This window comes from Brassica napus, chromosome A5 (genome assembly GCF_020379485.1).
Source record: "Brassica napus cultivar Da-Ae chromosome A5, Da-Ae, whole genome shotgun sequence".
Classification (NCBI taxonomy): Eukaryota; Viridiplantae; Streptophyta; class Magnoliopsida; order Brassicales; family Brassicaceae; genus Brassica; species Brassica napus.
The window spans coordinates 1,202,711-1,230,023 of record NC_063438.1 but is presented as its reverse complement, the minus strand read 5'-3'; the positions used below and the strand labels follow the sequence as shown (position 1 = coordinate 1,230,023).

Genomic DNA, 27,313 nt, shown 5'->3' with positions numbered 1-27,313 from the left:
CAAAAACGAGAATACGCCTATTCAAGAAAAAAAAAAGAAAAGAGTTGTCCAGAAAAAAAACAACACCATTTTAATTGTATCTATATACCTTAGACTGTATATATCTCCTTGGAATTATAAGAAGGAAGCTTAAAGCATGATTAATGGAGATATTCTTAGCGGAATATAAGAAACCGTTTCTTAACTTTTAACTAAAAAAATTAATAAACCTCTTAAATAAGATATTTAAAAGCCGGTTCTTAATTTTTTTAGTTAAAAGTTAAGAGACGAGACGGTTTCTTATATTTCGCTAAGAACTACATCCTAAGAACCTCCATTAATGATGCTCTTACTCGTAAATATGACTATACCTTCGAATGTACAACACTATCTAGTGAGTAGTTGCTAGATTGTCTGACATCAAACTCTAAATCATATGGTTATGTTCTTTGACTAATTAGATTCATCAGAGAGAGAGAGAGGTTAAAATCACAAATCCGTATTCAATTCAAAGTCAGTGATGCACTTGTGATCAACATGCCTAAAATGTGAATACGTTGTGATATATTAACAGATAACGAGAAAACTGAAACATGTAGAGAAAGAAGGAGCTCCCTTCAGTCCAAACACAGATAAAGAGAGACGAAAAACATCTCCCGCATCATTCACACAGTCACTGTGGTTTAGATCTCTTGTTTTTACCAGAGTGTTTGGATGAATGAGTCGGCAGATATTTCTACCCTCTTGTTCTATCCACGATTGGACTGAAAGAATCTCCTGCTATATCTACCTATTTTAATCTCGACTACACTTCTGAACACTGAAAGACCACTTTTAATTTATATAACCAAAACTATTTTGGGTTCAGTTGATTCTCAGAATTGTATCAAACATATATGGACTTATTTCTGCTAATAATGGGCCTTCGACACAAGAAGACAAATGTGACCAAGACAGCTTCCTATGTACTTAATATTGAACATTTAGTTTTGAAATAGTATTTGCATGTGTTTATAAATGCATCAGCAGTGAATTAGAATGTCAGCCAATGTATGTATTAGAATGTCAGCCAATGTATGCATATCATATTTCTCTATTATGCATGTATGGATTAACTTACAAGGGTTGGATTCTGATTGTTATGTAACTCACAGGAAGAAGCAAGCTTTACTGTGCAAGAAAGACAACTGATGAGTCTTGTCAAGAAGAGGATGCCAAGAGAGAGGGACAAAGGACGAACTGTTCATCAAACATTGAAATCATAATAACACTATTAATGTTCTTTTAAAAATCATGTGAGTGATGTAAGCCCCGAGCATATGAAGTTAAGAACAGTCCCCATATTAATAACATCATTAATAATAACTACTTGAAAGTAAATATATACATAAACAGACGACAGGTCCAAAACATGTGCGGAAAGATGCCACAATAGTCATTACAGATCATGGGGACAGAAAATAAGAAAATATATAGAAAGACTAGCTAGTTAACAAACATAAGTTTGTTTGACTACTTGGTAAATACAATTATCTCATAAGATCATCAGTTTATGGAAGGTGCAAGAGATTGGATTCCAAAATCAAGGTTAACAGTTTCTCAGGTATGGATACAGAATTAAGAAAAAAGTTTCTTCATGGTCTAGACAAGGGGGAAAACCCTAAAATCCAGATATTAATGAAAAGAGCCTAATTTTGTTTATCTTTCTTGTGGGCTGAAGTAAATGATTTTATTAGAACTAAAGTAAGTAACAGATGGTAATAGAAGATCATTAGACGAGGTAAAGAAAAAACCGGAAAGTTGAAAAAAGAGAAGATATTAGATCTTATGCAAGTCAACTCTAATGGTAGATGTGATGATAAAAAACCTCTTACAGTGGATCTTGATTGAAGTTTCACCAGCTCTGATTTAACTGGACCTGTGTGCAAACCCTAGCTAGCTCTCTTTCTGAAACTTCTCCCAACCGAGTAGTGCTGAAACTATAAGTGACGAACAGTAACTTATAGAAAAAAAAAGAAGTAGGTGGATGTAGCCACTAGCAACTAGCTAGGTTTTAGCAAGTGGTGGTTCAAAGAAGGGACAAACAAAAAGAGATGGTGATGATAATGATGAATGATGATGATGGTGGTGATGTTGGGTCATTGTCTTCATGGGAGTCAGGGAAAGCTGACTGATTATTCATCTCACCATATCTTACATGCATAGATAGAGAGAGAGAGATACTGACATATATAGATCTTGAAATTGTGTACTGTTTTTAGGTTTTTTGCCGCATATTTATTGTGATTTTTGATGGGAGAGAGCTATTAAGAGGTTCATCAGCCAGCATTTTAAGGTTCTTTGGTGTTATTTTTAGATCAGATTTAATGAGCGGTGGTAGAGCTCGAGAATTTAGATAATGTTTTCAGATAGTCAAGTCTATTTGTTTATTTATTTAAGCTTAGGTTAACGTGTGGGCCAGATATGAAATAGTAGTATGCCTAGAATTCATATTATTGCACACTAAGGACGATTAGTGTGATATTAAATAATTAGTCCCAGGAAATGATATTCTTTGTGAAAGAGCTATAAGCCATGTGCACAAAAAAAGAGCTATAAGCCTATAAACATCCACAAAGCATTAATTACTGAAAATTTTTAGTCATTCAGAAGTCTTACATGTTCAGTATGGAGGCATTTTATTGTTCCATATTGAACTTTAAAAACAATACCAATAGTTGATCAAGTTTTTTTTTAGTGTTACAAAAAAAAAAAATGATCAGGTTTTTCGTTACATGTATAAGATCTTTACAAAATATTCATGTTGGTAAAACTAAATGATAAATAATTAACTGCTTGCTGTCTTTTTTTTAAACTGCTTGCCACTAATAGTTTTTTTTATAAGCTCTATCGATTGATTTGGTCGGTCCTGAGAGGAACGCATTTAGTGCTATATAGTAGATTAGTCCGAAAGTGTACCACACTGGCTAACATGAGTTTGAAATACTTTTCGACTAATGTAAGAAGGTGGACCGTTCATCTTCCACCATGTAAACCACTTTGACCGAAGTTCAAACAGGTCAAGTATTGATAATTTAGTTCTAGATGGAAATTGAAACCAAGACTTGCACTAATAGTTACATCTCATAGTACTCTTTTGTAACGAATCTTATCCAGCTATTCACAAATGAGGCTAAACTTAGGCTAATTAAATTTCATATAGTCTCAATCAGTTCCAGTATTGTTTATTTATTGATAATGTAGAAGAAGAAAATAATTGAAGACACCTTGGTATATAGTCACATGTACACAGGTAAATAATTAGAATATCATACAAGGTTTCATCATCTCTCACTGAACTGCAAAAATATATACGTGAGTGGGTGTGTGCCCCTGCCCATTCATGATTCATATAAGATTTTCCAAATTTAGATATAAAAGATTACGTAGTCCTTCCCAGTAGCATCACCACCACTCAACACTCAAGAAAACATTATAAAATGACAAATTTACCCCTGCCAAGTGCCAACCTGTCATCTGCGAACCAGGCATGGGACTTGTATAACACTTGTTGGGCCCTTTGTAAAAGGCTTTGTTTCCGATAAAAGCCCAGTAACTATAAATGCTTCTACCCGACCCGGATAAGCTATCCCAATTCGGATCATCCGCCCCGGTCTTCTCCGATTCGATCACCAACGTCAGGAAAAAAAAAATCAGAAACTCAGCAAAAAGACGATAGCTTTCTTCGAGAAATCACAACCCTTTGACTCCTCGATCTCAAATTCGAAACCTTTCTGCTATAAGGATGGTGAAACCATCGGATTTCAAAGCAATCCACGGCTTTATCCGGTCGCATTACACCCGGGTCAACCCGGTCACCACCCACCGGTCAAACCCATCGAGCAGTATCGCTTCCCACCTCCACACCAGGCTCACCTCCTTCCACAGCTTATCCCCCAAACCCACTGGCTTATCTCAGCTCCTCTCTCAAAAGCTTCAACCTTTGGGTTTGCCACGTGTGAAAAACGCGAGCTTTGCGTTTGCGTTCAGGTTCGTCTCCACTAAGAGCTCTGGGTTTCGTAAAGTCGATGGTAGCTTTGCGAGGAAGGTTGTTGAGAAGCCCGTGAAAGCTGTTAGCTCCAGCTTCGCTAGGTACCGTGAGGCTATGGGTTTGCACGTTGACGCGTTCTGGAAGAAGAACAGTCTTGTTTTGTATGGAGCTGGTGGTGTGTTTGTGTGTATCTTCCTTTGGAGGATTATGTTTGGGATTGCTAGTACCTTTGTTGGGCTCTCTGAGGGTATGGCTAAGTATGGGTTTCTAGCTCTCTCCTCAGCCATTGTAGCGTTTTCTGTAAGTTTACAATGTTTGAGACTCTCTCTAGTGTTTAAATTGTGGTTATTGGTTGATAGTAGTGATTGGTTCAGTTTCCACAAGGACTTATAGGAACGTTCTGCTTGTTAGCTAGTGTTAGTGTTCTGTAAGTTTTATCTGTTACAGTGGTTGGTTTTACAATGTTTTGCTCAGTGCCATGAGGAAAAATGAATTGAGGCTTCTATAGTGTTCACATTGTGGTTATTGGTTGATACTGATTGGTTTAGTTTCACAAGTACTTAAGCTATAGGAACGTTCTGCTTGTTAACTGATGATCTTGCATCATCTATCATCTATCTATTCTATTAAAACAAGATCATGATCCAACTATTTTAATACAATTATTAAAACTTCTTATTAATCATTTAAGAGAAGTGTTATACAACTATTTTTTCTAATGATAGGGACTATACCTGCGGTCAAGGTTCACAATAAATCCGGATAAAGTTTACAGGATGACAATGAGAAAGATCAACACAGCAGCTGACATTCTGGAAGTTATGGGTGCTCCTCTGTCAGGATCAGATTTAAGAGCTTATGTGATGTCAGGTGGTGGCATAACCTTCAAGAAATTCAAGCCAACGATTAGGAGCAAGCGTTGCTTTCTCCTGTTCCCCGTTCAAGGCTCTGAGAGAAAGGGACTTGTTAGCGTCGAAGTTAAGAAGAAGAAAGGCCAGGTTCTTACTTTCTCAACTCCACATTGTGATATTTAGGATTCTGATAAGCTTTCATGAAGTTTAGCTGCTCAGGTCTTAGTTATAGAGGTCTACTATCTCTAGCCTTGGACTGCATGTAGCAGATTAAGAGCTGTTGTGAGTTGGTTAGATAATGAGTGGTGAGACTCTCATTCATTAATCTTTCTGGTTTGTTTCTTTAGTATGACATGAAGCTTTTGGCGGTGGACATTCCAATGGCCTCTGGTCCTGACCAACGGTTATATCTGATTGGAGATGAAGAAGGGTACAAAGTCGGTGGTGGTTTGATCTCTGAGCTAAGAGACCCTGTTGTGAAAGCCATGGCAGCGACTAAGGAGTTCGATAACCTTGACAGAATTGAAGAGGAGGAAGACGCTGAAAGAGAACTTCAAGAAGCTGAAAGAAAGCACCGTGAGGAGATTGAGAAGCTCGAAAAAGAGAGCTCTTAAAATTGGTTTTTTTTACTTCACTGGAATACTTGAAAACGTTTCTTTCACATCTTCACTGGTTATAATAAAAGAACAACAACACCTTGTATCACCAAAGACTCTTTTGTCTTGTATCAGAGTATGCTACACTGATCTGTGATCTACATTGATGTAGAATGAGTAGCAATGGACTACACTTCTGAACCATTTACTTAACTATGAATCAACAATCAATTCATTGCACATCAAAACCCTGCTTTGTTTTTCAGCTGCTGTGTGTTGGTTACATACTGTTTAATAAGATACATCTCAGCAACTATAGGTTTCTAAGAATCAGAATCCATTTCTGCATCACATTGTACCGCAAATAGTCTCAATCTGTTTGTGATTGCTTCCATTGGGGGCATGCCATCATCACTCGAGTCTATTTCACCTTCAACGTCTTGCTGTGAGATGGATATTTGAGAGCTTTCATCAGATGGAACTGGCTTGATCATACACGTCTACTTTCGTAAGGTAATAGTACCAACAACATACGATTGAAAAAGCAAAATGCATACTCCTTTCTGGTTACAGATTTGGAGTGTGTATGCTTATTCTTGTATTATAACATTTGAGAAGTAAAAAAAGTCTACATTGAAGCATGAAACAACAAAATCCCCAGAAAAAGAACCAAAACTTTATTCAATCACATCCCAAAGAAAAGTCTACATCTTGGTGATCCCATCAGTTCTCTTCAGTTGCTGGTTTATCAATGAACGTCTTCTTTATCCAATCAAACGGCTGCGAATGATAAAAACAAATTTGATGTCAAGATACAAAACAAAATGAAGTCAGGACTGCTTAAGGCACTAATTAACCTCTTCACAACACCAAAATACATATACACAGCGCATTGTCACTGTCACTAACAAAAAGAGAATGCATGTAATGCTTTTAGCATAAAAGATGGAAACAACAAGTAGCCTCCGTATGGAGACTAATCTGAATGAAACTGCTTGGAATCAATTAACATCTACAATCTACATTAAAGTTAGAGCCTTTAGGGGGAAAAATAGATATCTAACGAGATCACTTGTAAAGTTTTCATCTTTCGTCGAAATCAAGCTAGCAATTTCACCAGGAGACATAATCCGTCAAACCCAATTTGAAAATCTACGAGTAAGAGGCGGATTGGCTTACTTGGACGACCCAGATGGCGCCGGCTGCGGCGGCGACACCCCATCCCACGGCGGCTTGGATATCCGCCGGTTGGATCTTTGGGAGCTTGGGCACACCTCCTGGCATCACTCGCTTCGATCTCTCGCTTTCTAGTTCGCTATCAAATCGACTTAGCCCCCACGAAGATCCTTAAACGAAATGACGATAATCAATGAGAGATGCCATTAAAGGGGTTACAGACTAGCCAAACACTGCGTGCCGTTCTACGTGTAAAACTTGAACAACGTGCCGTTTATAGTGTTTTCGTTTTTTTAATTTTTTTTTTTTTGTCAACGTTGTTTCTTCAAAATTAATCCCCTAAAGCAATGAATATCAAAAGCTATGTTATAGCACAGCTACATTTCCTTCATGATTAGCGTTACACTACCTCTCAAGTCTCGAGTAACAATTGTTATAGAAATTATGGAGAGAGCAGCATTCTCTTGGCGAGATTCACGTGGCTAAACAACTGACCTTCATGCGTTTGGGCGGTAATACATGTATCGTGGAATGGATTCAAATGGATTATTCAGAAAAAAATAGTATTCGTAATTCGTTTTATTTTTGTCATTGGTTTGTTCTTGAATAACACCAAGTGGAGTAATAGTAAATGGTTAGTAACGAGTTAGTATGAGACTTCTGTACTATAACAGGTTCGTTTCGATGAGAAGACACTTTAATTTTCACAATGTCACGATAAGTTTCGCCGGACGTTTTCTTTTTACAAAGGTTTCAAATTTTAGTGAGAATGCAATTTCATAGAAGCATGATTCATGTTGAGTCAGTTTACGGGAAACTAAGTCTAATTGAATTATGAGATTATTTATATATTTGTACGTTTTTAATCATTTGACTATTCTATTCCATACCTTTTTCATTTTTATACGGTTTCTTCATTCTATAATGTTATCAACTGGGACTAATAAACACAAGACAAGATTAAGCTTTCGATCGAATGTGATAGATATGTGGTATCTTCCGTTATTAAAGAGCGTGCTACGTGTATGGTTGCATGTTTCTTAATTAGTTAAAGAAAGTCTAAATTGGTTAAGTGCTGTATATAATATAAACCTTATATTGATCTTAACTCTAACAATTTAGATACATGTATCATAAAATTGTAGTTCATAAATTTTAAACTATTCTAGTCGGCACGGCACAACAATAATGTACATGTATAAAGGACCACTTGTTAAGGTTTTTTTTTGGTAAAAATAAAAGAGGTGATTTCACCTATTCGTCGGTAATCCAAACATTATAAATTATTTTTCTAGGTGGCGATAGTTCTAGCCGAAATCTCTTTTATCACTTGGACCAATTCGTCCTAGTACCACATGTTAAGTTCAAAAAAGAAAAAAAATACTACATGCTTTTGTATATTTTTCTGGGAGTAATGTCTGGTAATTTAGGAATCCCTTTCTCCATTTCACGACCTTCTGGATCGATATGTCGACACAATAATATATATATGTGTGTGTGTGTGATAGAGAACCGGCAGCCAGCCAAAATATAAAAAATAACTAAAGATATGTACCTAGCTGAAACCAAATGCACATCTACGTACAAATAAAGGCAAAATCGCTAGGTTACAAACAATCTGGTTAATGCAAAAATAGTTTTAGAGATCGGTAAATGGGATTTGGTTCAAAACAATATATTACTTTAAAGGATCCTACTTTAAAATCAAAACTCAAGAGGCAGCCGTACGTAAGACTAGTGGGACGAACGAAACAAAAATATAAGTAAATAATGATAACGATTATATATAACTATGAGCTGGGTCTAGTTGAATTATTGACGGGGTAATGTTTACATACATTTTCTATAATTTTATTGATGTATTTTAATGTCTAAGAAATAGATAATTGTTTTGTCCGACGCCAGAGTGGTTCCTTACAATCATCTCTCTTTTGACTTGATGCTTAATTAATTATTTTTAAGATAATGAATTCCCCGATTGGGCATTCGCATGAAGTAAGATTCAACTTACACACTAGAAAACTATATATGCCACACTAATTTTATTTACTAAAATATTTCTAGCTTCTTGACAGATCATTATCCTGATTACAGAGTAGGTTTTCACGATAAGTAGCAGTCCTTTAATTGTGGCTCTTGATTTACTTTATACTTTTATACAACTTGGCAAAGAAATGACATATTTTGAATAAATTTAATTATTATTCTTATAACCATTTGTCATTTGTCAAGAAAACGTCCATAATCACGGTTGACCTTTCTCACATCACCCGGAAAGAAAACAATATTTTAGCTGTTCTATTTTGATGTTTACAGTCTAAACATTTAAATATAACTAGTGTCTATTTAAAAAAAAACTAGTGTCTAGATAGCCAATCTCTACTGCATGATTAGTTGAGATATATAGAGAAATGGCGGATTTGGATTTGACGGGACATATATATAACATATCTATTGGTTCAAACAGAGAAGCAACACATAGTTACTGGAATACATACTCGAAATTACTGAGTCTGCTAGAACAAAATAAGATTTAGAAGTGTTTTGATCTAGTGTGGCCCTTTAACATGAAACGGAGAATAATATATCTATTCAAGTTAATCATCTGCTGAAAGATATTGCGTTAATCTTGAATATATTTATATCTAAGTGAGATACATGTGTCGCTGTAAAACTCTTATATATTTTCATGTTGACCTAAAATGTATTTTAGGTACGAATAAATTCACTTTAGCAAGTTTTGTGAAGTTTTTGAAAGTATTCATGATGAAATCTTATACTACTAAAGTGCTCTAGAATTTCTCAGCAAGATTAATGTTTTATGATTAGTGAGTACATAGAGACGGTTTGTTAAAATTGAAAATTAAGTGTGTTATAAATGTGTGAATTAATAAGTAACTATATTGATTTGACTTATGGAGTTTTATTTGCGAGTGGATGCACGAATGTGGACTGAATTTATTGCGACTCCAAGGAGAGGAGTACCTAGTGGCACACTGGCACTGGCACTGGCACCTGCCCCCTCAATGCCCTCACAATATCTAAATCACTAATCATTTTTCAAACAAATGTATTACCGTATAACATTTAAATTTATTTTACACGTTAAGAGAATAAACTAATTTAACTAACCTAAAATAATTTCAGTAAAAAAACTTAGCTTAAATAACTCTTTTTATATTACAGTCTACAAATTACGAAAAGCGAATATGTTTCAATAAAACAAGTCAAAATGAAGTTTTTTCAGAAAAAAAGGATCAAAATGAATTCTTTGTTATGATCATATTATTGGTTCTTTTTTTTTTAGAATTACCCTGTTGGTATTAAAACGGATAACTTCTACGAACATTTCAATTGTTTCCTGTGAAAGTAGCGACAGTTTCTATAACAAATAAACAAGTACTGCCAAACTGATGGGGGGCCAAGCAAGCAGTAGGCTGACACATCACACATATGTACAAGGGGCACTTGTGAATTATGATTGTAATGCCTTCAAGTTTACGGTTCAAAGTTTTAAGCTCTATGTCTCTAGCAAAATGATTCAAAACATTTTTAATGATAATTCTACTAAAATTAAAAATAAAAATAAATCAAGGTTGCTTTATTATATTGAAATTAGTCTAGATTACCGCGCTAAGATCCTAACAAAGCGGTCTCACCAGCCACCACAACAGATATATATTAGTTTTTTTAACATTTAGTATTAGTAGTAAATCTATCCATTAAAAATTCAAAAGATTCAAACCAGGATGAGAATATCCGTTAGTTTCCTTTTGAATCCTTCTACTTTTGTAAATGTACGGCACTACACACATGACACATCACTAATTTATTGAAATACCTTTACCATCAAAAGTTATTTTGAATTAGAATTATCTTACTCAATAACTCTACAATAAAGATTGTAATGGTTGGTCCGATATTATCTTGTCAACATGTCTCCTCTTTTTTTGTTAAGTAACATGTCTCCTCTTGTTTTTGTCTCTTCTTGAAAGTGATTTTATTGCTTTATAACTCAATGTAAACAAATAAAGAGAAAACATTTTGTTCCTAGTAAGCATTTTAAAACCTAGCCGAGTTGTTTGAGATCCTTTTCGCGGAAATAAATAAAGAGTAATCCAGGAAGAACGGAGAGAACTGAAAAAAACAGCCACCAAGTCCCTCAAACGTGCTACGGAGATGGGTGACGTCATCTCACCTCATCTACGTGACGGCAGCAGAGCTCTGGTAAACCAATGGAAGGGCAAATAAGCTATCACTTTCCCATTATATCCTCGACTCCACTATACTATTGATAAGCCAGTTCACAAACATTCCTGTTATACCCTCCACGCAGTTATAACTCAAACCTAATCTCTCTCTCTCTCTCTCTCGTCTCTCTTTCTTAAGCATCTCCCTCTGATTATTTTCTCTGTCTTGATTAGAGATAAAACAAAAAGAAAACTCCAGAAAATCTTTCTTCTGTCCACTATATTAGACCATTGTCTCATCTTCAGATCATCATATCTAAAAACCTAAAAAAAAAACTCACACACCTATTGTAACAAAAAATGGATCCAAATAGTAACAACACCAAATCCATAAAGAGAAAAGTTGTCGACCAACTCGTCCAAGGCTACGAGTTCGCTACTCAGCTTCAGCTTCTCCTCTCTCATCAACACTCAAGTCAGTACATCAGTCAGACCCGTATTGTTTCTGGCGATCTGGATCCAGTTGATGAGCTCATCGCTAAGATCTTGAGTTCTTTCCACAAAACCATATCGGTTCTTGATTCTTGTGACTCCGTCCCTATGGCCGTTAAGGGTTCACCGAATGCTTCACGTGGTGATGATTTGGCGGCTCCTGTGAGTTGCAACGGTGGAGATTCCGGGGATAGTAGGAAGAGACTTGGGGTTGGGAAGGGCAAAAGAGGATGCTACACTAGAAAGTAAGTGAAAAAGGTTGAATTCAAGTATATATTTATTGTTTTACAGTTTTCATTCGTGTTTAATGATTTAATCTACTTTTGTGGCTATTTTTAAAAAGCATTTTCATTTCGATTGCTATTATTTTGTGTGTTGATTCCATCATATAATGTGGTAGTGCCCCATACTGAAATGACTTATCATAAGTTAAATCACATTGATTTCGGAATTGGATATGCTATATAATATGCATACTGAAAATACAATCACCTTTTTTATCATGTTATAGTGATATGAATATGATGGATTTGATGGGACCAATCAATGAAACCAAATTTTATTTGTTTCAATTAGTGTTGTTTCAATTAGTGATATGAATATGATGGATTGGAATGGACCAATCAATGAAACCAAATTTTATTACCGTGGATTTGTACTATAGCGAGCTATTTACCAAAATGGTTTAGACAATAATTAATAAATTTCTTAATTATTTACAGAAAGAGATGGCATACTTGGACTGTGGAAGCTAGTAGAATCGATGAAGACAAATATGCTTGGAGGAAATATGGACAAAAAGAGATTCTTAATTCCAAATTCCCAAGGTCCAGATATATGTCTATATATAATATATAGCCAGATCATTTTCATCTTGTAACGAGAATCCCAAACATATCAATCTAATCTAGAATTTACTAGTATTACTCTGAGAATTCTGCGGTGGTCTAAATGATTGGAGATGTTTTCTTTTTATGTTTTTCAGAAGTTACTTTAGATGCACACACAAGCCAACACGAGGATGCAAAGCAACAAAGCTAGTTCAAAAACAAGAGCAAGACCCTAGTTTATTTCAAATCACATACATTGGCCACCACACATGTAATGTTAGTGACCAAACACAAGCAAATACCGAGCCTAATGACCACGGAGTAGTCATGGATTCGGACAACGCATTGGTTGCAACTATTGCTCAAGACAATGTTAATGCAAATATACAAGAGCAAGAGAACGACATCAGTAGTCTGATTGTAGTAGGTGCAGGCATGGTGAAGGAGGAGGACAATAACAATGGTGATCAGAATAAGAACTATTGTGAGGGTTCTTCCGTAGATGGCGATTTATCATTGGCGTGGCAAGATGTGATGATGATGTTTGATGATCATCAACATCATCAGAATCACTACTATCAAGGTGAAACTAGTACTGCTTCTCATAAGTTCTCTTTCATTGACAACGATCAACTCTTCTCCTTATTCGATCCATACTGCCCTTACGAAGGAACAAATGCCATATGAACATTCAAATCCGAATTGATATATCGTAATTGGGCTAATAATCTTTTCTCATCCTCTCTCTTTGAGTATGTTTAGTGAAATGTAATATTTTTGTTGTATTTTTGATAAAGTACCATATGGCATATTTAATTATGTTTCTACATTTCTCATGTTTCATTTTTTTAAATGGGCACTAGATGTTTTGTACGCGGCTGTATCAGTCTGATTCTTGACTAAATATGTTTTTTTCTCACAAGTTCATTTTGGATAAATCATAGGTTGACAGTAAAGGTGAAACAACTTGGTTAATGGATTGTTATGTAATTAGAATAAGCCAACAACTGCGACAGTCCCACTAGGTTATTGTTTTGCCTATATGATTGACACTGCTTTAATCCATGTGTGTGACATATGATTACCTATAAAGAGTGTAAAGAGACTTATCCATTCAAAGTGACGGCTATGAATGTTTGGTGCTAAAAAGGAAGAAGCTGGACACAAGTGCAACTCGCAACTGGTGTGCTTTGTCTTTTTGTTGTTGCCCTGACATAAGAATCGCCGTATGCACAAGGGCATTTATTAATGCTTGCTGCAACAATAAACCAAAATCAATCAAGCTGTACTATCTTCGGTAGTGACCCAAAAATAAATATGTTCCGTACACGTTCTCTTTTATACAAACTAAATACATTTCACTCATGTGACGCATAGATCAATCTTTGAAATATTTTCAAGAATTTGAGAAATTTAAATATAACATAGATAAATAGATAAAACTTACTTGATTCCATCGAAATAATTAACGAGTTAGTTCAGAAATATAACTACTTTTACGTGAGATATGATGGGGGTAATTTTGTGTGTGTTACCCAAAGTCTAAACTAAAAGATATATATAATTCATTCAGCACCTTAAACATATTTTGCATATGTCACAATATACTGTTATAAAATAATTGAGGATAGAGGGAGTGCCCTCTCCGTCGACATAGCAAGTACAACATGATGAGAAAAAGGGCAAAACGAAGGCCCATGCATGATTAATAGTGACGGTGGGGAGGGGCCGAAAACATCCACTCGAATACCTGATTTTGACACTCACGACCTCTTTTTAAATTATTTGGATGCTTTTGTCTGAAAAAGACAACAACCAAAAGGAAAAAAACACCAACACGTTCATGCCAATTTGTGAGACACTGACAATATAACAAATTCCCCCTGTTTTGATAGATTTTAAATACAAGGAGATTGCATATATAGTTTATGTAAGAAAATGTAGCTTGCACTGAAATAAGTATACAAAAAATATTATAGGATATTCTGATTACTTTTCTGTTTTAAATTTGTCGTCAGAAATTTGATTACTTAATGATCTATCTCAAAGCCAATATCTAATCTCCTTAAGCTAAATTTGAAATGGTTTTAGTCTTTTATAAACAAGAGTCAAGAGATTTGTTGGAAACAATGACTTTATAAAAAGGAAATCGTGGGAAATAATCTTTTAAAATGAAAAATTAAAACCCTAACACTAATTTTGTTTAATTATTAATTATTGAATATTGTAAGTACTTGCATTTAAAAATGTTTTCACAGTACCTTAAAACAGTTGATTCTTTAATAATTAACCTTTCTTCTAAAATTTAAACTTGAATCATTTTAATTGTCACCTGAAAAATGTTACGTTAAATTGAATAATCAAATAGAGAATGAGAAGAAAACAATGAAAATAAATAAAATATATGAGTGAAATAATCCCGTTTAGGAACAAATCACCTTCCGTTATATAGCAAGACAACACTAGTCTAAAAAGAATTGGTTTCCATTAGATTACAAACTAGAATCACGTGTAATATGCAAAACTTTAATAATAACAAGTTTAATTAAACTTATCCTTTCTCTGTTGATTCATGAACCTTATTTTGACTTCGGTCGTCGCCGTCTTCAAGCCGCCGGTAACAGTGATGATGATGAGCTGGATCATTAAAAGGACATATGAAATCCATGTTGGCCCCATTCCCGCCGCTACCAAACATTATAGTGTTGGCTATGTCGAAGAAGAGGGGACCGTAGTCAACGGAATGGCCAGTTGCAGCCGCGGAGCGATTGGAGCGGTGGGGATAACGGCAGAAGCGGTTGAGTAAATATGACAAGTTTGTGAGCCACGGTCAGTGACTAGGAAAGTGTTAATCTTTTCATAATATAATTAGTATTAGAGATAACTGTTTGTTTTAAAATATAAGTTGTTTTCACATTTATATGTAACTTTTTGTATGAACAATCAAAATGTATATAAATATTTATGATAGGTTGAATTATACATAATATATCTAAATAATAGTTTAAAAAGGTTTTATTTTTTATTTTTTAATATGTGTCTTTTAACCAAATACTACATATTTGTTTTAATGAAATAGAGGAAATATAGGAAACATGCAATATCTCCCAAAAAAACATGCAAGATTGAAATGACGAAAGGGAAATAATTGATTCGAAATAGTTTATGCTTAAGAACTTAGAAAACCTAATTTGGTTAAATGAAATTTCAAAGATGACAAAAAAAAAATGAAAATTTAAAGACTTGATTCCAACAGCTACAAGCATAGGTACACACTTGAGATCACTTTCCATAATTTTACTCTCAACCATGGAATTATAATCTTCGTCTTCTGGTCGTGGCAGAGCAGCCAAACCTGCAGCTCCCAGACTTGGTTCCCAACGCATTAACAGAACCTCATCTGGAATGTAATGAACCCTAGACAAACAGGCATACACTGTACATTTTTGAGAATACAAACTAATTATTTGATTTGTGATATCATTCATTTAAACCCCCAAAATGTCTCTAATTATATTATCTTGTTTTAGTGGACTCATCTTCATCTACATGTTACTCGTTAAGCTACTCAATGCATTGAAGATCTCAGAGGCCATTAGAGAAGTTACTCAACAATAATGATAATGTTTTAAACCATTTAAATACTTCAAAATTTTCGATGAGCAAAACTGCTCTCATTACAAAACTTAATGCCATGGTTTGTGGTGGGGAAACGGATTTGATCAAGTTTTTGTTGTACTTCTACTATTGCCACCACTCATCTTCTTTCTCTTCTTTGGGTGTTGCCCTCTCTGGCGTTCGTCTCTCTTCCTCTTCATTGTTTCCTTATGGTGTGACTTCCCAACCAACGAAGGCTGCTCTTTCAGAGCAAAGCTCTTGGCTACATGACCCAAGTGAAGCTTCTTCACCACAAAGATGCTCTTGAGCTCTCCCTTGTGAGCTGCATATCCCCTTACCCAAGAGACAAACGCATTCTTCGCCAGGTTCTTCATCTTCGGCTGCAAATAAAGGATCATTTTTCCATCAGAACACCAAGCAGGAGAAGACAAGATAGGAGAGGAAGAGAATCATACCTCGGCGTAAGTAAAGAACTCAAGAGCTCTCTGCAGAGATATCACCCAGGGATGTGATTCTAGTGATATGACCTTTTTGATGCGAGGCATGTTTCCCAATAGCGGAAACTTATCAAGTACTTTGAGAAGAGGGTACTCTGCAAGTGTTGCACCATGTTTCTTAAGGTCCTTAAGATAATCTATCTCAACAGGCTGTAGAAACAACAAGGCTTCTCCCTTTTCACCAATACGAGCTGTTCTACCAACTCTGCAACCATAAAAAATCCCCAAAGCTCATTAAAATTCAAACGTACAATGTATTTTTAAGGTAGAAACGTCATTCCAAGACTACTTTACCTATGCACATATTCTGTAGCTTCCCCGGGACAGTCGTATTGAATAATACATCTTACTTTTGGGAAGTCCAATCCTCTAGCAGCAACATCTGTACTCAAGAGAAGGGCTTGTTTCTCTGCTTTAAAGTTCGCAAACGCAGATCTTCTATCTTCTTGCTCCATACTTCCATGTAGCCGGAACGTTTTGCACTTGAGAAACAGCTGCTTCGAAGCCTCCTCCTCTTCTTGTGTCTCGGACTTTGGTGGCCACTGGAATTCACTTAGAAGCGAGTGATGAAAATCTACAGCATCACGTGTTGAGAAGAACACAACCACCTGTAACAAAGTATATCCACACAAAAACCTCATTCAAACAGACTGTTCTATGACAAGAAACTTCAGATATGTTACCTTTTGAGAAGCTTCCCTCTCAAAGAGGTTCTTGAGTACAGAAAGAAGCGCCACAAGCCGTGCACCACACGGCACTGTATACAATAGACATTTGTTACAAAGAGTATCGAACAAGTCAAAAGGACTCAAGTGAAGATAAATGTACCTTTAACATATTTCTGCACAAGCTGCGATGGTATACCATAGTCCTCAGATGAAGGATTTGCTGATTTGTTTACGTGAATCACCATCTCATCCTCATCAGAATCAGGAGAGGCTGGAGACTCTATTGGCAGCTGCTTTTGTTGCAGTTTGCTGTTGTCAAGACCAATCATCACCGGATCATCCAAACTAAGCTTTGCAAGGTGGTTAACTTTCTCATTCAGTGTTGCTGAGAGTAACAAGGTCTGTTTCTGAGCTCCCTTTGGTACAACAACATCATCATCATCCCCTTCCTCGTATTGTCTAGAACCTAAAAGCTTAATGATCTGTTCCGTCTCCTTCCCATAACCCATTTCGAGAATGCTGTTTCAAATTCAAAGAAAGAACTAAATAAAGGAAGCACATGATCTAGCTTTAAGGTAAAGAAACTATACCAATCAGCTTCATCAAAGATGACCCATCGAAGATTCTTGTGCTCAAATGAAGCTGTGTTCTTCAAATGGTCAAGAAGGCGTCCTGGGGTTGCAATTAGAATAGATATCCCTGAAGTAACCAAGCAACCAATCATTAATATCTTCTACTCAACAAACAGTAATGCTGAGAAACAAAACATGTGAAACGAAGAAAAGACCAGACCTTTCCTTAGCCTAGCCTTTTCTTTAGCCTTCTTCTCGCCTCCCATCACATAACCAGGGACAATCCAGTGGAACCGATGCAGCAGCTTCTCCAAAGTCTCGTACACCTGAAGGCATAGCTCCCGTGTCGGCACAATCACCAAAGCTGCCACATACAACGTCACCAAGCATCATTACCAAAGGTCCATTTACTAAGACCATCTCCAACGTTTCACTCTATTTATTTTTTCAAAATAATAGAAGAGTTGGATTCTACTCCAATGGTACTCTATTTAAAAAATATATATAGAGTGATTAACAAAAAAATAAATAAGTTACTTCATTTAAGATTAAACCCAATTTTTACACTAAAAACTATTTTAGATTGGAAAATAGAGTTGGGTTAGAGATGCTCTAATCAAATTTTAAATTCTAGCTATAGACAATAGAAAGTAACATACCAAAAGTTCCATGAGAACGATCAACCTTGGGAGAATAAGCTTGCAAGTGATGGATGATTGGTGCCAAGTAAGCTATAGTTTTACCAGTTCCAGTTGCAGCGTTAACAAGTCTATACATTTATATCCCAAGGTCAAAGGAAACAAACACGTGGCAACGACTAATACAATCATAGATATAATAAGACTGTAGACAAAAGGATACACATCTCGACCGGAGAGAATAACGGGAATAGATTGAGCTTGTACATGCGTAGGAGCTTCAAAACCCATCCTTTCTGTTCAATTAGACACGACAAATAGACCATTAATGTATAGGTTCAAGCTCCTTAAGCATAAAGAGATTAGACAGAGACAAAAAGACCGAACCTTGGAGCTGGTCGGAGAGTTTGGGATCTAGGCCGAGGGAGGAGAAGGAGCAAGAAGCGAACAGACCGTTCTTTGATTTGTTTACATCTTTAGCTTCTTGCTTTGAATCTCTCGCGGGTTGTTGGGTTCTCTTAACCATCTTCTTCTCCGATGAACAAACTTGTTCTCCTCCGTCGTTTTCGATAACTCGACGGCGATAAACAGCAACTGTAAGGGTTTTGCTTTCTATACGACGCCGGTTCGTGTTTGGGCCCTCAAGAACTTGGGCCTACAAGCTTTAAAAAGCCTTTTTATATTATTTCCAGCCTGTAGACATTCAAATCTATTTGAGTATTTATAAACTTATCTGTAATATTTCTTAAACAAATTTTAATATTAGTGTTTTTAATTTGAAACAGAAAGCATAAAGTTTTCAGAAAAAAATAAACCAAACCAATAAAGTTCAAGTTCAACTGAATAATTAACCCCATGTTTTTCTATAAATGATTGAGATTCAGATTTCAAACTCTTTAAATAAGTTAGGTCAGAATTTGGTGAACATTTTAATTCCGCGTTTTAGCTCAATCAGCTTCGCTAGTTCCTATATTTAATTTTGGATAGAATTATTGAAATTTGACTTGCAATAGTATTAGATAACTTGTACCATATAAATGTAGAGTATAATAATGGTATGGTTTTGTTCTATAATCTAAAACAAATCATACTGATTATACTATACTACTACAAGTCTAGAGAAATCGTGCGGTACATACACAACAAAAGAGAACATCAAATTAAAAAAGAAATCTTGGTTGGTCGGAGCACGAGGTTCCGTCTAAAAAGCAATGAGAAGTAAGACATAGAGGAATGACACGTGGCGTGATGTTGAAAGCTCCCTATGGAGATGTACAATACAAGCCTCTCAAGGATATTCTTCAGGACAATTTCTCCACTGCGTTTCAAACCTTCTCTCTCTATCTTTGGAGAAGAAAGAGATTCATCTTCTTCCTCTTCAATTCTGAGGTAAGTAATGAGATTCATCTTCTTCATATTAAACCCTAGACTTTCTTGCAGCACAAGGTTCCATATATTTCTTTATTTTTTTCTCAGATTTGATCTGAAAAACCAGATAACGATGACAATCTTATGCAACAATGGACGCAAAAGAGACAAGAGGAGAATAAAAGAGAAAGAAAAGTTGAAAGAAGAGAATCATCATAATCATCATCAATGTTGTTGTTATTGCGTGTTGCCTACGTTTTCAATAGTCAGAGGAATAAAGAGATGTCTCTTCCTCTCATGCTATCCATTTATTCGTTGCTTAGGGTATGAAGACAGAAGACATCGTCACCATCTTCACAACCACAATCATTTTCTATGATTCCTCGTTTTGTGTATGTGTGAAGATTACTATTAAAAATCTTGAAAACACCTTGATTTTCAGATAAAAAACATGTAAACAATCAAATAAAGGAATCAAGATATTGAAATGTTTATGGTTAGGGCTACATATAATATCTCTCACGGTCAGATTCTGCAGTTCATGAGATGACATTTGAGTTTCTCAATATTAATATAGTTTAAGAGACTAGAAACAACCTTTGCAAGGGAACATATTGAGCAACTTCTCTAACGAGTTTAGGGTCAAATAAGATTATTATCAACGGCTAAAACAAGGTTTGGTTTAACAGAAAAAAAGTCAAAAGCAGTAAATAAGAACAAAGTCATAGCTTAACTTGAATTGTGACAACTTTCTTTATCCAACAGAGTTTGTGAATATCATCAAAAAGAAGAAGTATAACTACTTGATGGTAGCCTTGGGGATGGTGGAAGTGCAGGGTCCAGCTGACGTCATGAACGGTATGCCTTTGTAAGTGGCTACACCACTTTCATCAGTGTACAAATGCTGCAAATGTATTAACACGCAAACACAATACTCTCATCAGTGTTCAGTTTTGTTACAACGAATGAGACTTAATGAATATGTGTTTGTACATACCGGCGTTATCTTCTCAAGTTGCTTCTTTTTTGGGTTCAGTACCTCTTCCGCCTTTCCTTCCACCCTATAAACACACAACGGTTCTTGAGTTTAGTGATGGACAAGCATGTTTCCAAAGCAATCAAAAGATGTTTGATGTTTAAGTCATTAAACATTACATACCCTGAGAATGAAACACGCTCTCCTGGTTTAGCTCCAGCAGGTGGTAGCAACGGCTCCACAACCGAGTGATCTTCATTTGAAGCACAAAGAACCTGTAGCGAAAAGAAGAACAAGTGTGAGAGAACTGAGAGTTTTGCAATAATCTGATCTTGATAGAAGAAAATTCTTACCAATCCTTCTGACATTACATCTCTTAGCTTTCCAGGTTTGACATTTGTGATGAGCGCAACAAGACGGTTCTTCATCATCATCATAATGCATCAAGCAACAAACAATAGATAAGTAAGCTTTAAAATTCAAGACTAATACAACAATAATGCATCACTATTACCGTTAGATCATCAGGACTGCAGAATTTAGCTAAGCCACTAACGACTTGCCTCACTTTACCCTCCCCAACATCTATTTCTTCCACCAGCAAACTGCATAAGACCAGCTCTAAAATATTAGAAGACTCCCAACAGAGCCGTAAGATTGAAAGTGTTTTGACCACAAACCTGTCTGCTGACGGGTGTTTCCATGCTTTGCGAATCAGACCGACCTGAATATTTAGCAAACTGACACTAAGCTCTGTCTCTTTGCTAGCTGCTGCTAGTGCTGCTTCAGCAGGCTTCTTCTTTTCTTTCTTGGCATCCTTCTCCTTTGCAGCCTTTTTCTTTGGCTCCTAAACCAAACAAAAAACGTTGAAACATCAGAGATTCTCTACAACATTTAATAGACTCACAATCAAATGAATCCAACCTCAGGCTCAGTTTTCTTTGTGCTTGGCTGAGCTTCTGATTTATCAAGAGGCTTTGGACTCTCTGCAGTCTTTTTGGAATCCACCTTGACGACACTTTTTGATACCTCGAAGTCAAACTGTGGTAACTTCACAGAGATTGGTCCAAACAATGTTGTCAACTCTTCTTTAATCTGTAAAATTAACAGCGAGCAGCAATTACAAACACAGTAGCTAATCATACAGACACAAGGTGTGTTGTTAACTCCATAGTATTTACAGACTAGCTTGACAAACCTGGATGTAGTTCATCCACCTTATGACATGTGGGATCTTCTCCTTGTCTGAATCCGAGAGACCAATCTGAGAAACACAGCAAGTCAGCAGATAACAGCAAGTTAGCAAAACAAAGATGCAATTAAAACAACAGATAACAAGAACATCATAACAGTCCATTACCACTGAAGCATGCAAAGCTGCAAAGACAGCAACATCAGCTGCAGATGGCGTCAATCCATCTCCCAACACCACTGACTTGACTGCTAACTCTACATTCAACTTCTCAAGAGCTGCAAAGCAATCCTTTGGGAGACCTTCTGCATATTCCATCCACTTTAAGACCTGGAACATGCAAAATTGTGAATAAAACCGAATAAAAATCCATCCTTTACCACTACAGATAAGACATTGCATTGTAAACTCAAACAAACAAATCACAAACGAGAAGGGAGCTCAATAAAAATTCAATCTTTACAGTTCATAAGCACCTACCTCATCGTTGTTTTGTGAAGACACTTCTTTTCCGGATGCCTTCAAGACATTAGAGTACAGCGTCTTGACATCATGCTCATCAGACCCTCCAAGAGCAACCTTGATGAATCAATTCAATTTCAATACCCCCATTAGAACAAAGATCAGAAACTAGCTACTTAGCTACAAAATCATGAATAAAAACGGTTCTTTTACTTACAGGATCCACGGAGAAGTGTTTACAGAGAGCTGATAGGATCAACTGCTTCGTCTTTGAATCCATCTTCTTCTTCTCTTTTATCGTTTTCGGGGCTCTTTGCTGAAAAACCAAACACTCCTGCCGTTTTCTCTCTTACATAGGGTTTTTGCCTCGAATATAACGGCCTTAACGGACTTCCAACTAGCGGCGTTATCTCAGTTTCCTATGGGCCTGAAATATAAATCGGGCCATTGATCGCATCCCATTATGGGCTTATCAGAAGGTCTTTTAGATTTAAATACATCGTTATAAAATATATAATTTTGTGTAACTAAAAATGTTATAAAGAGAAAGTGCAGGTGATTTAATTATTTAATGGGTAATTCTCTGCTCTTTTTAAGTTTTTGTCACTAAAATCTCCTTCAGAAAAAAAATGACCATCTTTTTATTTTAAAATTTTAATTTTTAATTTTTTATCTTTTTAAATTTTAAAACTCCACCCCAAAAACCCCACCAGTTAACCATATGGTATAAATATATATTTACTCTTTAATAAATTTTATTTTGGTAATTTTCATCTTTGAGAACTATTTTATGAAAATAAATTAAAATTGATATTTTAGAGTACAACTCTAAATATTTGAACTATAAATGAATTTTATGGCAATCCTATATGTTAATCTATTAACTCTTCATTCCTTCAAATTAACAGAGTTTAGATCCCCAAAGAAAAAAACTAATTTACATCTTTTGTGATATTGATCAATGCAACCTAAGAAGAAAAAACTTTATCCAACGACAATATCCAAATTACTACTTAACATGCATAAGAAACATCCAAATTACAATTTACAAATCCACAGAATTTAATTACTTCTTAAATGTTAATTAAAATCTATATGATTTTGTGTAGTCAAAAGACGGGGAAAAGAGCTTCAAAGTTGCTTTAGCAGTTAAAAAGAATAAAAATAAATAAAGAATAAATGAAGCACCAAACGACGCCGTACGCAGCCCGTTTCGGTTAAAAAAAAACGTGAAATCTGAATCTCTCATTCGCTGTCCGGATTCCGACAGATAGACAGAGGAGAGAGAGAGAAGGCGCGAAACACAGAGCTAGAGAAAGAGAGAGAGAAGGACGATCCAATTCCAAGAGCATGGATGATTCTTCGAACGCGAAATCTAACCAATGCCCGCCTCCTCTCTCCAACCCAACTCCGACGCCGTTTCGAGGACCGTACCATCGTCGAGCTCATTCCGAGGTTCAGTTCCGTCTCCCCGAAGATCTAGATCTCTCCGAGCCCTTCGGAGGGTTCGACGACCTCGGATCCGAAGATGACATCTTCTGCACCTACTTGGACATCGAGAAACTCGGAGGATCCGGATCCGATAACCCGTTTCCCGGTGAAAATGTAGGAAGAGGAGAAGAAGGTGGGAGCTCGAGTTCGAGGCCTAGGCACAGGCACAGCCTCTCCGTCGATGGTGGGTCTTCGAGTTTGGAGTCGATCGAGGCTAAGAAAGCCATGGCTCCTGATAAGCTCGCTGAGCTTTGGGTCGTTGATCCCAAGAGAGCTAAAAGGTTTCCTCTTTTTTAACTCAAATGATTTGATTAAAATCTTTTTTTTTAACAACAACTTGATTTGTTTAAAATCTAGTTCCCGTTATTAGATCGTTAAGACTAGTTTACATATGTCTTGTTTTGTATAATTCGCGGGAAAAAAGATGGTTTCTTTATGATGTTGATGTGATGCATTACTTTTGGTTACGTGTTACATTTACTTTTGTTTTGACTATGATTCTTGAGTTTCAATGGTAACTGAAATTTTAGAGGTTCTACTATGCTGCTTTTGCTAGGTCTTTTTGGGTGAGAGTGTCCATGAGGGTCCCATAAGTATGTTTCTTTTTGTGATTCTTGAATTTGTACGACAATGTGTCTCTTTCATGATGATGTGACGCCCCCCTATAACTAGATATTTTTGTTTGATTTTGTCTGTTCAAGCTTGGTGTACTTGTACATTCTTGTTTTGGTTAGAGATTCTATCTAATAATGACTTTTTTTGTGTGTGTGTGTGGTACTTTCTCACAAGGCTTGAATATGTTTCAAGTTCAAACTTTTGAGATGATCCCTTTTTCACATTCCCTTTTTAGTAGTAGTCAAACTGTACATGATTGAAAGTTAAATAGTTTTAAAAGTGGCCTTTGGTTCGGAAAAGTTTGTGCATTAGTCTTGTGTTCATTCACTCTCATAATTGTTATGAACCTCTATGGTAATGGTTGCTATTCTAAATTTTTGAAACATTTAGTCTAATCCTGTCTCGTGCGCTCTGTGTAGGATAATTGCTAATAGACAATCTGCTGCTCGTTCAAAAGAGAGGAAGGCTCGGTACATTATGGAGCTCGAGAGGAAAGTTCAGACCTTGCAAACTGAAGCTACTACCCTTTCAGCACAACTCTCCTTGTTCCAGGTTTCTTTATTCACAAACTGCATTTGTAGTAACATTTACATTCTCATCTACTGCCTAATAACTTTGATTATTACAGAGAGACACAACTGGTTTGTCATCTGAAAATACAGAGCTCAAGCTTCGTTTACAAGTCATGGAACAACAAGCCAAGTTGCGAGATGGTATGTTAACCTGTCCCCTCTCTCCTCTTATGTTATTTAAGATCATTTACAGATGATTCTTCTCTACGCAGCACTAAACGACCAACTCAAAAAGGAAGTAGAGAGGCTGAAGTTCGCCACGGGAGAAGTCTCACACGCTGATGCTTATAACCTCGGGATGGCACACATGCAATACTCTCAACAGCAGCAGCAACCACCACAACAACAATCCTTCTTTCAACATCATCATCATCAGCAACAACAAACCGATGCTCAAAACCTGCAACAGATGACTCACCAGTTTCATCTCTTCCAGCCCAACAACAACAACAACAACCAAAACCTAAACATTATGCATCAGGCTACTTCTAATGCCTCGGGTCAGTCTCATTCCTTTGCAGAGGCAATGAATGAAGACCCTCTTGGCCGGTTACAGGGGCTTGACATTAGCAGCTGTGGCAGAGGCTCGAACTTTGGTAGGTCTGACACCGTCAGTGAAAGCAGTAGCACGATGTGAGTCAGCCTTGTGGATAAATCCTATTCTTTTGCTCTCTCCCTTCAAAAATCTTTAGCTAAATATGGTCGTCTGATTCATTTTTTTTTAATTCTGTAAAACTTTTATTTTCTTTATGAGGGGGTTTCAACAGAGACACAGGTGTTTTTAACTTTTCTGATTCATATTGTTCTTCCTTGGGAGCTATCAAAGTTGAACCAGTTACTTTTTTTTTATGTTTCTTTATGTGCTCTTGCTTCTTCATTTATTCCTGTAAACGTTGGATTTTGCTTTGCCTTTAAACCAGAAAAGAAACTGTTTTTATGTTTCAGGTCTCCTACATCACTTTCTCTTCTTTCGTTATTTCACAATTCAATGTTAATTACTTTGCTTCAAGCACAAGTTTCTTAGGACTTTCATAAGAACCCTATCTAAAATCAGTTTTTGTTTTCTTCACTGTTCTTAAACCGACATTAGGAATCAACTACTAAAAACCAATATAGTTTCATCAAAAAATATGAAAAACTTAATTAAATTGCTTAGAAAGCAAAAGAGTACAAATCAGTGTTGAGGCCACTCAGACGGTATCCTAACTACCTAACAACAAAATTAAATCCTCACATGAAAATCTATGAACTATATCTTCAGACTTAAGTTTATCTATTGTTGGCTCATAAGTTGGGTCATTGAAATGACGTTTTCTTTGGGACAGTGACAATTCTTCAGGCACGTAGTTATGGCAAGTCCCGGCAGTTTCGGGGCAACTAAGAGACAAGCCCCTTGTGATGGTTGCTTAGAGTGTGGTCCCTTTAGTTTTCTTTTGGTACGCTTTGGATAGATCTCACGTGACCTTTTTGTGGATACAATTCAATAGGTTTTACGTTTTTTTGGTTTCAATCGAATTCTTGCTCTTCCTACTTCAATATAGATGCGTCTATAATTGGCAATAAATTTAGACGAAATTCTAAAACTGTAATTTATGTTGTAGTTCTAGAGATGTCTGATTGTATGTTGAATACTATTGAAACACATTTTACAACTGAAATTCTAAATCTGTAATGTGTTTTTCCTGCCCAAAAAAACATTTCTATATTTCAGGGGATCATGAAGTAACCTGGTTAAAAACGAACCATAAATGGTTAAGTAGATTACATTTTAGACGTAGAAGATACTTTAATAAGATGCATAAAAGGGCCACGAAAATGACGTATTGGAAATATGCATGGGAGGAGCCTCACACGTCGAGAGCCTCTTGCATGTGCTTGTAACATGGTAGGACCATCTAGTGTCACACTTGCTATATTTTGTTTAATTATTAGTGGCCTCTCTAGTCAATCCATATCATTTAGATAGCTGAAGCAAAATAATACTTGTGATCAAACCCCCAAACCAAATCGTATCAATCAATCAATCAAGATTGAAATGGAATACTTATCTAAACAATACAATATATAATTACCGACTGGTATAATTGCTTCCCTATTCCAATGTGTTCACATTAACTAACCTTATAAGTTCATCGTGTAAATGGATCATTTGTAACATAAACATTTTGATCTAATAATGTCTTACATTAATGTTTTCTAAGATTGTCAAAATCTGTATGAGTGCTTTGAACATACTGACTGAAGTTATTGATGTGTATGATCTTCAACACAAATAAAAGATGAACCAAGAAACGAGATTATCTGTAGGTCTGACGCGGCGTGGAACAGGGAAGGACACCAGGCGGGTGTGGCGTGGGAGTTTGTAGGCATTGGGAAGGAACACCTCTGTTCAGGGTCCCAAACTTTTGCAAATGTTAAATCACCCCTTGTGGCGGAGGGGTTGGCGGTACTGGCAGCAATGGAGGAAGCGATTTCGTTGGATTTCAAACAAATCTCTTTC

The 27,313-nt window shown here is 36.2% G+C and overlaps 5 protein-coding genes and 2 long non-coding RNA genes across 7 annotated transcripts; 4 read left to right on the top strand and 3 right to left on the bottom strand.

Annotated features, from left to right (window-relative positions):
- The first annotated feature begins 3,640 nt into the window (after nucleotides 1-3,640).
- LOC106450689 lies at nucleotides 3,641-5,696 on the top strand. Its single transcript, XM_013892404.3, has 3 exons — nucleotides 3,641-4,309; nucleotides 4,735-5,007; nucleotides 5,208-5,696. The coding sequence occupies exons 1-3, from the start codon at nucleotides 3,764-3,766 to the stop codon at nucleotides 5,472-5,474; spliced, it is 1,086 nt and encodes a 361-aa protein (XP_013747858.2). The 5' UTR covers nucleotides 3,641-3,763; the 3' UTR covers nucleotides 5,475-5,696.
- Nucleotides 5,697-5,992: 296 nt separating this feature from the next.
- LOC106450690 lies at nucleotides 5,993-7,206 on the bottom strand. The gene is made up of 2 exons (XR_001289446.3): nucleotides 6,636-7,206; nucleotides 5,993-6,236 (listed from the first exon to the last, which is right to left on the bottom strand). It is a non-coding gene; the product is annotated as an uncharacterized LOC106450690 (long non-coding RNA).
- A 2,516-nt stretch (nucleotides 7,207-9,722) lies between these two features.
- LOC106454527 (probable WRKY transcription factor 54) lies at nucleotides 9,723-14,638 on the top strand. Its single transcript, XM_013896643.3, has 3 exons — nucleotides 9,723-11,559; nucleotides 12,037-12,141; nucleotides 12,300-14,638. Exons 1-3 carry the CDS (start codon nucleotides 11,183-11,185, stop codon nucleotides 12,829-12,831), a joined length of 1,014 nt encoding a protein of 337 aa, XP_013752097.2. The 5' UTR covers nucleotides 9,723-11,182; the 3' UTR covers nucleotides 12,832-14,638.
- Nucleotides 14,639-15,739: 1,101 nt separating this feature from the next.
- On the bottom strand, nucleotides 15,740-18,743 carry LOC106450691 (DEAD-box ATP-dependent RNA helicase 17). Its single transcript, XM_013892405.3, has 10 exons — nucleotides 18,525-18,743; nucleotides 18,361-18,433; nucleotides 18,159-18,268; nucleotides 17,720-17,863; nucleotides 17,518-17,626; nucleotides 17,088-17,446; nucleotides 16,943-17,016; nucleotides 16,554-16,867; nucleotides 16,218-16,464; nucleotides 15,740-16,142 (listed from the first exon to the last, which is right to left on the bottom strand). Exons 1-10 carry the CDS (start codon nucleotides 18,661-18,663, stop codon nucleotides 15,867-15,869), a joined length of 1,845 nt encoding a protein of 614 aa, XP_013747859.2. The 5' UTR covers nucleotides 18,664-18,743; the 3' UTR covers nucleotides 15,740-15,866.
- Nucleotides 18,744-18,969: 226 nt separating this feature from the next.
- LOC111215509 lies at nucleotides 18,970-20,011 on the top strand. The gene is made up of 2 exons (XR_002664399.2): nucleotides 18,970-19,526; nucleotides 19,614-20,011. It is a non-coding gene; the product is annotated as an uncharacterized LOC111215509 (long non-coding RNA).
- A 129-nt stretch (nucleotides 20,012-20,140) lies between these two features.
- Nucleotides 20,141-22,516, bottom strand: LOC106450692 (aminoacyl tRNA synthase complex-interacting multifunctional protein 1). The gene is made up of 11 exons (XM_013892406.3): nucleotides 22,353-22,516; nucleotides 22,154-22,252; nucleotides 21,842-22,003; nucleotides 21,680-21,745; nucleotides 21,406-21,576; nucleotides 21,162-21,328; nucleotides 20,996-21,086; nucleotides 20,835-20,903; nucleotides 20,665-20,756; nucleotides 20,503-20,566; nucleotides 20,141-20,409 (listed from the first exon to the last, which is right to left on the bottom strand). Exons 1-11 carry the CDS (start codon nucleotides 22,413-22,415, stop codon nucleotides 20,305-20,307), a joined length of 1,149 nt encoding a protein of 382 aa, XP_013747860.2. The 5' UTR covers nucleotides 22,416-22,516; the 3' UTR covers nucleotides 20,141-20,304.
- An 855-nt stretch (nucleotides 22,517-23,371) lies between these two features.
- LOC106450693 (bZIP transcription factor 18) lies at nucleotides 23,372-25,750 on the top strand. The gene is made up of 4 exons (XM_013892407.3): nucleotides 23,372-23,907; nucleotides 24,661-24,793; nucleotides 24,870-24,954; nucleotides 25,026-25,750. The coding sequence occupies exons 1-4, from the start codon at nucleotides 23,486-23,488 to the stop codon at nucleotides 25,448-25,450; spliced, it is 1,065 nt and encodes a 354-aa protein (XP_013747861.2). The 5' UTR covers nucleotides 23,372-23,485; the 3' UTR covers nucleotides 25,451-25,750.
- The last annotated feature ends 1,563 nt before the right edge of the window (nucleotides 25,751-27,313 follow it).

What these genes read in the sequence shown, in the direction of transcription:
- LOC106450689 (XM_013892404.3), top strand. Translation starts at nt 3,764, where the DNA reads ATGGTGAAACCATCGGATTTCAAAGCAATCCACGGCTTTATCCGGTCG. An exon ending in CAGCCATTGTAGCGTTTTCT is followed by an intron (nt 4,310 to 4,734) that starts GTAAGTTTACAA and finishes TTCTAATGATAG; the next exon opens with GGACTATACCTGCGGTCAAG. An exon ending in TTAAGAAGAAGAAAGGCCAG is followed by an intron (nt 5,008 to 5,207) that starts GTTCTTACTTTC and finishes TTGTTTCTTTAG; the next exon opens with TATGACATGAAGCTTTTGGC.
- LOC106454527 (XM_013896643.3), top strand. Translation starts at nt 11,183, where the DNA reads ATGGATCCAAATAGTAACAACACCAAATCCATAAAGAGAAAAGTTGTC. An exon ending in AGAGGATGCTACACTAGAAA is followed by an intron (nt 11,560 to 12,036) that starts GTAAGTGAAAAA and finishes AATTATTTACAG; the next exon opens with AAAGAGATGGCATACTTGGA. An exon ending in CTTAATTCCAAATTCCCAAG is followed by an intron (nt 12,142 to 12,299) that starts GTCCAGATATAT and finishes TATGTTTTTCAG; the next exon opens with AAGTTACTTTAGATGCACAC.
- LOC106450691 (XM_013892405.3), bottom strand. Translation starts at nt 18,663, where the DNA reads ATGGTTAAGAGAACCCAACAACCCGCGAGAGATTCAAAGCAAGAAGCT. An exon ending in ACTCTCCGACCAGCTCCAAG is followed by an intron (nt 18,434 to 18,524) that starts GTTCGGTCTTTT and finishes CTAATTGAACAG; the next exon opens with AAAGGATGGGTTTTGAAGCT. An exon ending in AGTTCTTTACTTACGCCGAG is followed by an intron (nt 16,143 to 16,217) that starts GTATGATTCTCT and finishes CTTTATTTGCAG; the next exon opens with CCGAAGATGAAGAACCTGGC.
- LOC106450692 (XM_013892406.3), bottom strand. Translation starts at nt 22,415, where the DNA reads ATGGATTCAAAGACGAAGCAGTTGATCCTATCAGCTCTCTGTAAACAC. An exon ending in CTTCACAAAACAACGATGAG is followed by an intron (nt 22,004 to 22,153) that starts GTAGGTGCTTAT and finishes TGCATGTTCCAG; the next exon opens with GTCTTAAAGTGGATGGAATA. An exon ending in GCAGTCCTGATGATCTAACG is followed by an intron (nt 20,904 to 20,995) that starts GTAATAGTGATG and finishes ATGATGATGAAG; the next exon opens with AACCGTCTTGTTGCGCTCAT.
- LOC106450693 (XM_013892407.3), top strand. Translation starts at nt 23,486, where the DNA reads ATGGATGATTCTTCGAACGCGAAATCTAACCAATGCCCGCCTCCTCTC. An exon ending in GATCCCAAGAGAGCTAAAAG is followed by an intron (nt 23,908 to 24,660) that starts GTTTCCTCTTTT and finishes CGCTCTGTGTAG; the next exon opens with GATAATTGCTAATAGACAAT. An exon ending in ACAAGCCAAGTTGCGAGATG is followed by an intron (nt 24,955 to 25,025) that starts GTATGTTAACCT and finishes TTCTCTACGCAG; the next exon opens with CACTAAACGACCAACTCAAA.